Here is a 10,334-nt window from a genome sequence, read left to right on the forward strand (position 1 = left end):
ACTGATTAATTAATGGTCAAATGTATAATTTCTTTTTAATGGTTTTATAATTTAAGTTTTCTGAATTCAGATACTCCAGGAATCGAAACAACAGGGTTGTTTCATCTTTGCTTCTATGTAGAAAGTTTTTTAAGGTTTACACTGAACTTCTTAAAAGAAATGTTTTACCTGTAATCCCAGCACTTTGGGAGGCCGAGGCGGGTGGATCACGAGGTCAAGAGATCGAGACCATCCTGGTCAACATGGTGAAACCCCGTCTCTACTAAAGATACAAAAAAAGATCAGCTGGGCATGGTGGCGCGTGCCTGTAATCCCAGCTACTCAGGAGGCTGAGGCAGGAGAATTGCCTGAACCCAGGAGGCGGAGGTTGCGGTGAGCCGAGATCGCGCCATTGCACTCCAGCCTGGGTAACAAGAGCGAAACCCCGCCTCAAAAAAAAAAAAAAAAAAAAAAAAAAAAAAGAAATGTTTTAAATTTTCATAGTTGCTTAAATACTTTTAGATAATATGATTTTTGGGGTACTCTAATCAATTCTACATATTTCACCTGAAACTTTAAGAAAGCTATTTTGCTTTTTTTTTTTTGTCTTTTTTTGTTGTTTTTGTTTTTGTTTTCCTTTTTGTGGAGAACGGGGTCTCGCTATATCGCCCAGGCAGGTCTCGAACTCCTGGGCTCAAGCTATCCTCCCGCCTCTGCCGCCCTAAGAGCTGGGATTACAGGCGTGAGCCTCAGCGCCCGGCGCTATTTTGCTTTAAGCCCTTAAGAAATCCTAAACAAGGACTTTCTGAGGCCCGTTTTAAGTATTTCTAATTAAAGATGACTTTCTCATTTATTTTTTAGTGATGACACGTTTTGAAACTAATAATAGATATGATATTAAAAACAACTCAGACCAGATGGTTTACATTGTAACTGAAGACACAGATGACTTTACCAGGAATGCCTATCGAACACTAAGGCCCTTCGTCCTCCGGGTCACGGATTGTATGGGCCGAGAAATCATGACAATGCAGAGACCCTTCAGATGTACCTGCTGTTGCTTCTGTTGCCCGTCTGCCAGACAAGAGGTCAGAGAATGGAAATCTCATCCACAGTTTGCGTCAGTCCTACTCTTCATGGCACAGTGTGGTCCTTCTAGAACTACACAGGAGGGATTTTCCCTGGCCCTGCGAGCCAGAATGGAAGAAGATAGTGGGGAGGGAGGAAACCATAATGTCTCACCTAAGGAAAATCATAGAGGATCTTTTCTTTTTGGTTACTGCTTTTTAGTGCTTAAATTAAGTGGATCAGGCACAATTGGGGTTGTGTAGTCAATAATTATGATTCCATCAGTTGCGTCTGCTTAATTAGAAATTTACCTACCACAGTTATCTAACTCTACCAACATATCATCAGATAAACTAATGCTAAATATAAACCCATACTTTCAGAATTGGAAGAGACTTAATACCTTTAGGGTAATCATCGTAACCCATACACTGTTACAGATAAAGAGTGGCTCAAAATGACTAAGGACAGGGCTGGAACTGGAATGCAGATGTGCTGAGTTACAGTGTGGTTACTCATTATCTGTGCACTTCTAAGAAAGTTATGTGCTGTAAGGAAAAGAAAAGCAGTTTTAGAGAGAAACCAACCAAAGTTTGAATTCTGTATATGCCACCTACTTAAATCTACAATTTAATTACCTGTTTGAGCCTTAGTGTTGTTCTTCTACATAACTGGGTGGTACAATACATCATCGGATTACTGGAATACTTAAATGCTCTTTTAAATAACATCCTTACTAAATATTTTTTTTTTAATTTTTTATTGGATTTTAGGTTTTGGGGTACATGAGCAGAGCATGCAAGACAGTTGCGTAGGTACACACATGGCAGTGTGCTTTGCTTTCCTTCTCCCCTTCACCCACATTTGGTATTTCTCCCCAAGCTATCCCTCCCCACCTCGCCCTCCCACTGGCCCTCCCCTTTTCCCCCCAATAGACCCCAGTGTTTAGTACTCCCCTTTCTGTGTCCATGTGTTCTCATTTTTCATCACCCTCCTATGAGTGAGAATATGCGGTGCTTCATTTTCTGTTCTTGTGTCAGTTTGCTGACATCCTTACTAAATATTAATGTTTACAACACTCTCTGGGCTTTATTTACCTATAAAATGGAAATATTAATAGTACCTATCAGGTAGGATGATCATTTTAAGGATTAAGTCAATTCCTTGCACATTTCCTAGCAAATAGTATATACTCAATAATATTTTCTGTTGTTCCCATATCTTACTTCTTTGTTATTATTGTCCTTGTGATAACAGCCTTATATCTGAAGTGAGTATCTACTTATTGTCCTTGATCCTTCTGGATATAGTAGGCATTTATCTTCATATTTGTGAATTAGTTTTTTTAAATCAAAACCTAAAAATACAGCCTTCTGAAATTATAGGAAGCCAGAATAAAGTAAACCAAATCAAGTTACAGCTGGACAGGCTGGTGTACACCTGTAATTCCAACATTTTGAGAGGCTGAGGTGGGAGGATCACTTGAGGCTAGGAGGTTGGGCAACATAGCATCTCTACAAAAAAAGAAATTAAAAAAAAATTAGCCAGTCCTGGTGATGTATGTCTGTGGTCTCAGCTACTTGGATGACTAAGGTAGGAGGATCATTTAAACCTAAGGATGTCGTGGCTGCGGTGACCTATGATTGCACCACTGCACTTCAGCCTGGGTGACAGAGCAAGACCCTTACTCCTAAAAAGAATTGCAAGCCTAGTCCAATTTATGACACTTTTGTCTTACAACTTTAGTCAGGATCTTTTCTTCAGATTTCTCCAGTTTTACTTGTATTAATGTGTGTGTGTGTGTGTGTGTGTGTGTGTATACACATTCAGTTTATGCAGTTTTATATTTTGTATAGATTCCTATTTCCATCAGCACAATACAAATACCAAACAGTTCCATCATCACAAAAATCCTTTATTATCACATCTGACTTCCTCCCTCCTCTTTATCCCTAACCCCCAGTAACCACTAATCTGTTCTCTATTTTTACAATCTTGTCATTTCAAGAATGTTATTTAAACAGAATCATATATTATGTAACTTTTCAGGATTGATCTTTTTCACCCATGGTAATTACCTGGAGATTCATACAAGTTTTTACATATATCACTAGTTCATTTTTTTTTTATGGCTCACTAGTATACTATGGTAGGAATTTTTTAAGGAATTTGTTTTTATACATTTTGATTTTTATCTCATGGGCTTAAACTTAGATAGTTCTATAATACTTTAAAATTTATATATTTTTATATAGGTGTGAATGTATGCATATGAACAATAGTACCTTAGTTTAACAATCTATGAAGCTGTGTAGTCCTGTTCCATGTCCTGGGAATCCTTTCCCCAAATTCTTATGAAAGTACATGTAACATCAGAGAAATAGTCAATAGAACTTTCACTTTGGGCTCTTACCAAATAAGTTAATCTTTATGACTCATTATTATTAAATAGGAAGATCTTAATTCTTCACAAAATAATATTGTTGAAGATAAATAGCTAAAAACAGAATAGTGGACAATATTTTAAAACTTAAAAAAAATGGCTTTATAAACCCACACACATTTTGTTTTTTTCACAATATACAATTTTCAAAATGCCTCTCTTCTCTTTTGTTTTCTGTTATCCTTGTTATGTCAGAGATTTGATTTTATCCAACTTCAAATCTAAAAAGTCGGCTTGTTACTGTTTCATAGATTGAATCAGAAGAAATGAGACTCCTAGGAAGGAGACAGAGGACCTTACAGCACAGCAGGCAGCATAAGTGTGTGTAGGTTCCCCTCATCTCCAAGTTCTGACTTGGAGGAGCCTAGGCCAGGCTGTTTGTGCAGCTTACGAACACTAAGCTTGGACAACTGGCCATTATATAACAAGCCATGATGAAGCCTGCTGTTTGTCTCAGAGGGAAACATGATCTCATCCCTTAAAGCTTCTCACTGAAATATAACCCGAAGAATGGCCTGGGTTAAATGGAAGGCTATCACTCCCAACATAATTTCCCTGCTCTTTGAATGAGTAAGGGCACATCTAGGTTATGTATGTGTGTATGTATGCGTGCAGCATCCTAACTTCTGTCACTGTCTTATTTGCAGCTGGAGGTGCAGTGTCCTCCTGGTGTCACCCTTGGCTTTGTTGCAGAACACTGGAACCTGTGCAGGGCAGTGTACAGCATCCAAAATGAGAAGAAAGAAAATGTGATGAGAGTGCGTGGGCCATGCTCAACCTATGGCTGTGGTTCAGATTCTGTGTTTGAGGTAAAACTATTTAAAAATAAGATTTCTGATATTTTTCCTACTCATACCTAACAGGCCATGGAAAGATCTGGTTGTATATGATTTTTTTTTCATGTGAGTGAATAATGTAGTGTGAGGAAAGAGTTAATTAACCAGTTGACATCAAAAGATTTTAAAATTATTGTTAGTGGATTGTTTGAGTTTTCCAAAGTGAGAGCTTTTTTATGATTTTAGTGCTTGATAAAAATAAAAAGAAATCTTTAAAACATTAAATGTTCTGAGAGTAAATAGCTTGACCTAATTCATTTATTCTATTGTTGGCTATATGTAATTAACCTTTTCTTTTTTCCATAGACTTCCAGGCTAGGAATATAGGCTGTAAGTAATGCAAGTGCCCAACATATCACAGAACATATCAAGTACTCCTAGGGCTGTGAAAATAGTTGTTTGCAGAATACAAGTTTGCCAACATCCTCAAGAAATAGGATAATACTAATAACATGGATAAAACTTATAATAGTTATAACAGTTTTTCAATGAAAAGAAAAATTATTTTGTTTTGCCTTTATCTCACTGGCTACAAAATGTTTGTTCATTTACCCTACAAGTCTGACAAAGGAAATTCCTAGAAATATTTCCTAGGCTTCTTAAAGAATATTTTTTGAATGCCTTGCAATTAGGCAAGACTCATCTTCAAAACTTCTTGTTCATATGTTTCCTATAATACTCAAGAAACTTTCCTTAGTTCTTATTTTATATCAGTATATCATTAAGCATTGCTTATTTATTACAAGTCCAATATAGATAAGCCAAATTGCTAGGGCGGTGTGTGTGATCATTCCCATTGCCAAGTGACATTAGATATTAGTATTTGGCTATTTTCCCTGTGGCAAGTGCCAGGTTTCCCCTTTTAGAAACTGAAGTCCTTAGGTATCTAGCCATATATTAAGAAGACAAGGTGGATTTGCTCCGCAAAAACTTAAGTGATGTGAAGTGCACAGCATTTGTTTCCTGGGATTTGCTCATAGGTTTTCCTAGATTGGAAGTGATTCTCTCCCAGTTCCCACCCTTTGCTATATTGAGAAGAATTTCATAATCAGTTCAAATCATACCTCCTCTTAAAAGGTCCCCTAATAACTCATTCAAAGATGAAGAAAGAGCAGTAGCCTGAGAATTTTAAGATAAACCCTGGTCAGTTATTAACCAGTTGCAAGGCACCTAACCCTTTTTGCCGTTGTTTTCTCATTTCAAATTGGATAATTACCATAGTCTTTTTCTGCATTGTGTTTATGCTATCTCAGTGTAAACTGATAAGCAGAACACTAAAACATGTGCTTCAGTGCATTTCCGTCATCATAAAGGCACATTCTTGTCATTCCAGGTCAAATCCCTTGATGGTGTATCCAACATCGGCAGTATTATCCGGAAGTGGAATGGTTTGTTGTCAGCAATGGCAGATGCTGACCATTTTGACATTCACTTCCCATTAGATCTGGATGTGAAGATGAAAGCCATGATTTTTGGAGCTTGCTTTCTCATTGTAAGCATTTTATTTTTGAGTTATCCTGAGAGAATTGTTCTTTCTGTGGAGAAGCAGTATAGTGTAGTAAAAGAATAAGCCCTGAAACTAAGCCAACTCATCTCTGTGCCACTTACTAGTTACATGTTTCATAAAGTGTTTAAGGCCGGGCGCGGTGGCTCATGCCTATAATCCCAGCACTTTGGGAGGCCAAGGCGGGTGAATCACGAGGTCAAGAGATCAAGACCATCCTGGTCAACAAGGTGAAACCCCGTCTCTACTAAAAATACAAAAATTAGCTGGGCATGGTGGTGCGTGCCTGTAGTCCCAGCTACTTGGGAGGCTGAGGCAGGAGAATTGCTTGAATGCAGAAGGTGGAGGTTGCAGTGAGCCGATATCGTGCCATTGCGCTACAGTCCGGGTAACAACAGTGAAACCCCATCTCAAAAAAAAAAAAAAAAAAAATTAAGTGTTTAACACTTGTTAGCCTCAGTTTCCTCATCTGTAAAATGGAGATAAACATACATATATTTTTCCAGTTTATGAATATTAGCTATCATGAGTAAAATGACCAGGAGAGTGCTTAGATGACATTGGGTATCCAATGGGTGTAACTGTCATCATTGCATGTTGTCATTCTCACTACTTAAAAATGCCTGGCCTATGATTTCTTAATGAACTAATTCTAAAGTAGGTGTCCTTTCCCTCCTTCCTTTCTGCCTGCCAGTGTATTCCTTGGGGTTGTCCAATCCTTCAATTACGACATTTTTACTCTCTTTTAATGATGAAATTCAGTTACTTGGTACTTAAAATGGAAAACTAACAATTCCAAATTTGTTGCTGCTGCTCTTCACAATAGGTCCTCTTCATAAATATTTCCCTAGATTTATTTATTTTAATTGGAATCGGGGAATCACTTAATAATTACAAAGGATAATCCTACATGCATTATACCTAATTATCTATATGTCTACATACAATTCTTTTTCCAATTTCAGGACTTCATGTATTTTGAAAGATCTCCACCACAACATTCAAGATAGAGAAACACAGCAAGCCATCAACTATGGTTAATTTTGAAAAACTGAAAAGTTGGGTTGGGCTTACGTCAACACTCAACTATTTACAAGTGTATTTCTTTGCTTTGCAGAGTACTTTATTGGGTGTTTACTTTGACAGCTGAGAGTGTGCTTGCAAGAACACAATCTGAAAGTGTGTTTCAATTGAGTATCTCTCTGGTAGAATAGGAGTTCATCCTGAAAAGCTATGACTCATTGACTCAGTAAACATCTATAAAGTAAGCTGAAAACACTATAAACATGAGATAAGGGAAAATGAATCCCAGAGTTCTCATATTAATAGGCAGTGAAATAATAAGGCTTTTTAGAGCAAACGTTGTTGGGATAAAATAACGTTGCTAGGATGGAAATCTCTAACCCTTTCCTACCTTTCCGCTCCACCAACACGTGCTCATACTGAAGACAAACATGTTTCCATGTAAAAAGAATGTTAGTCTTCATTGTTAAAAACAAAAAGGCAGACAAATAATTATGTTTTCTTGTACTTAGAAGGTACTACTTGTACATGTGTATCAAAACCTCATTCTGCAAAATTTTTGAAGGTTTCAGTGGGAAATTTGATTTTATTACAAAATAAAACATGCATTTTTTTTAACGTTAAGGTTTATGTATTCCATGCCTGTTTTCTCATTCACTGGCATGGATGATCAGGAGCTGCCTATATATGAATGCAGAATCAGATTATCAGGAAAGGAGATGACCAGGGCCACGGCCAATCAAGAACGCTGAGCAACTTAGAGACATTGGTGTCATTATATGAAGCTTGTATTTAATACATTTATACATAATATATTTGTACATTTAATTCATAACGATTCTTGGCTACAGATGCCTTATATATAAAATATGTTGCCAAATCTCTAAGATTGCCTGGTACACCTTTGTATCTCATTTGATGTGATACAGAAGAGATCTTTGTTTTTGTTGTTGTTGTTTTTCAAGATCTTTGGTGATCACCATGCTGTTCTAATGGGAAGAATTGGAGTTATGTTTTTAAATTTGGAAGTGTGACATTTTATGTAGCACTTAATGCTTTATAAAATAAAAAGTGAAATCTACAAATGCCAGCACAGCTAATACTGCATTGCTTCTTTTTATTTACATGATAAATAAATATGTATCTACACAGAGTAATGACAAAAATACAGCAAACATTCTATTACTCTGTGATCTACAGCATGCCAGTAAGAAATATGTAAGACCAATAATAACTTATCAATTACACATTTTTGTGTCAACTAATTAAAACATAGTGTATAAGTGAATACACTCTGATTAACTTCCTTCTGTCACACTTTAATTTTCTACCTGCACATGGAATGCATTTATTCAACACAGTCAGTATGTAGAATGGGATGTATTCTTCTTCTGCTCCTTATTAAATAAAGAAAGCCTAAGTGTTCTTAGACGGGGTTATTCTGAGATGAGGGCCTTAACCTACAGTTCGTTTTTCAATGAAAGAGAGGTGCTTCGTTTTTTAAATTATATTTATCTTTTCAGGGTAAAGTTGTTTTGCTGAGTTTCTTGTAATGCTCATTTTTACATGCTGCTACTAGCTTTTTAAAAAAAGTTGCTGCTTTCTAAAATATTAATTGCCTTATATTTGAAAGTGCCATTGCAATCATATATATTTCCTATGATATATATATTTCCTATGACAATGTCTGATATTTAAATAGAAAATCAGACAAACAATATTCAGAAAGTTTAACCATATAAACTTTTTATTTTTAACTTGCCTAAATACCTATATTCCAAGACCTGCTGCATCATAATAAATATGTCTATATATATTTAGCATAAGATGTGATATTTTAAATTTCTTTTTAAAAAATTTATGGTATTTGTGTCTCTTAGAGTTAAAATGTTCTCTTTCTTTATAAAATATTATCAAATGTCATAGTTTTAATACAATTCACATAATTTCTATATTAATGATATTTTATTGTATAAAATTATCAGGGTGATTAAAAAACAAATTATCTGAAATTTGTGCTTTAATGCTTTTTTATATCGTTTGTGGCTTTTAAATAAATACACAATGGTTAATAGTAAAACACTGTTTTATTTTTTAACTTTGACTCTTCAAATACTTTTTTCACAGGGATTCTGAAGAAATTTTTATTGATTATTAGGTTTATTCAAGGCCCTTCTATTCTAATATAAATTTAATACTATTAAAGTCATTTCTGTAGTATTCCTTAGTAGTAATTAGCTTTTTATATGACCAAGTTATTTGTAAAAACTTATTTCTAATCCTCTTAAAATACATTTAAATTTCAAGTATAATTTCAGTGTCAGCATATCATTAAGAAAAGTTGCTAGAATTTGTAACCGTCAGTAAAGGATGCATTTTAAAATATTTTTTCAAAATGACCAGATTGTCCAGAAATTATACAAAAATCAGGTTACAAGCCTTATTTAATAGCCTTGTTTTCTAACCAACTAGATACTAAATTAAATGCAGGCATAGAATAATTAGAGTGATTCTAGAGTATGGTATATTGTTCCTGTTGGAGCAGCTGGCTACTTTTCAGTCTTTTTTTCCCCAGTGTTCAAGGTTGGATTTAATAAATATTGAAAGAAGCAAGCTTGGGAAACCCATACAATGTCTGGATTTAATAAACTAATATCAAATTCAGCTATTTGGCTAGTAATAGCTAATGTTAAAAATGGATCTTTTTCCATAACTTCATAGAATGCACTTTCCATTTTCCTCTAGGCCTCTTAAATTGTAAATCTCAGAGAAAAGCAGAGTGAAATACTCCAAAGTAGCCAAAGTGAGGCAGCTTGAGATACTATGTGATAACACTTAGCATGGTTAATAATAGCACATGGTAGGCATTTACTCAGTGTCTGCTAAGTGAATAAAAATATAGTAAGAGGATATATTTTTGAAATATTTACTGTAGTAGTCATAAAACTTTTTCCATTCTCTCCACTATTTCATTCCATCAGCACTTTACTGAACGTTTACTAAATTCAGACACTGAGCTATTTCTTAAGGCAGAGAGCAATACAAAGATAAAAAATACGTAATTACTACTCTCAGGGACTCAGAGGCTAGTGGGCCAGATAAACTTTTAAACAAACAAAACACACATTTTTGAGGACAACAATGAATACATGCTCAGTGGAATGCTGGCACACTCAAAGGCCATGTCATTAGCACCATCTCAAGTGCTGCATAATATGTTTTTGTTCCATTTAATGAGACAGTTAAAGCAGGCTGATTGTGTTATATGCCCAGAGAAACCTCTTGTTCCTGCTGGAGGTAAGTAAGATGCACTTTATAGCTATGTCTGCAAGCTGAATACATGGTGGGTGTAACTGAAAATGTTACTTTTGCTATTTCATCAAGCAAAACTGGGATTGATTGCTTATTATGGTAAACCATGAGTTCAGGACAGTGTCTAGTATATCTACGATGTTCAATCAATACTGGTGAGTAAATGAAA

The 10,334-nt window shown here is 35.5% G+C and overlaps 1 protein-coding gene across 13 annotated transcripts in view; it reads left to right on the forward strand.

Moving 5' to 3' along the window:
* Positions 1-10,334, forward strand: part of PLSCR4 (phospholipid scramblase 4) — a 64,640-nt gene that overhangs the window by 41,466 nt on the left and 12,840 nt on the right. For 9 of the 13 annotated variants that reach the window (XR_013528570.1, XR_013528571.1, XR_013528572.1 and 6 more), the window contains 3 exons: positions 841-1,067; positions 4,138-4,299; positions 5,660-5,818. Coding sequence is in view for 6 of the 13 variants with exons in the window: in XM_078354033.1 (XP_078210159.1) it covers positions 841-1,067; positions 4,138-4,299; positions 5,660-5,818 (548 nt within the window). In the remaining 7 variants the exon portion in view is untranslated. Of the gene's footprint in view, positions 1-840; positions 1,068-4,137; positions 4,300-5,659; positions 5,819-6,795; positions 8,934-10,334 lie in introns of those variants that run through there. The other 4 variants (XM_035278797.3, XM_017965771.4, XM_008983705.5 and 1 more) reach the window with 1 other exon arrangement.

The sequence above is a fragment of the Callithrix jacchus genome, chromosome 17 (assembly GCF_049354715.1).
Source record: "Callithrix jacchus isolate 240 chromosome 17, calJac240_pri, whole genome shotgun sequence".
In the NCBI taxonomy this organism is placed as follows: Eukaryota; Metazoa; Chordata; class Mammalia; order Primates; family Cebidae; genus Callithrix; species Callithrix jacchus.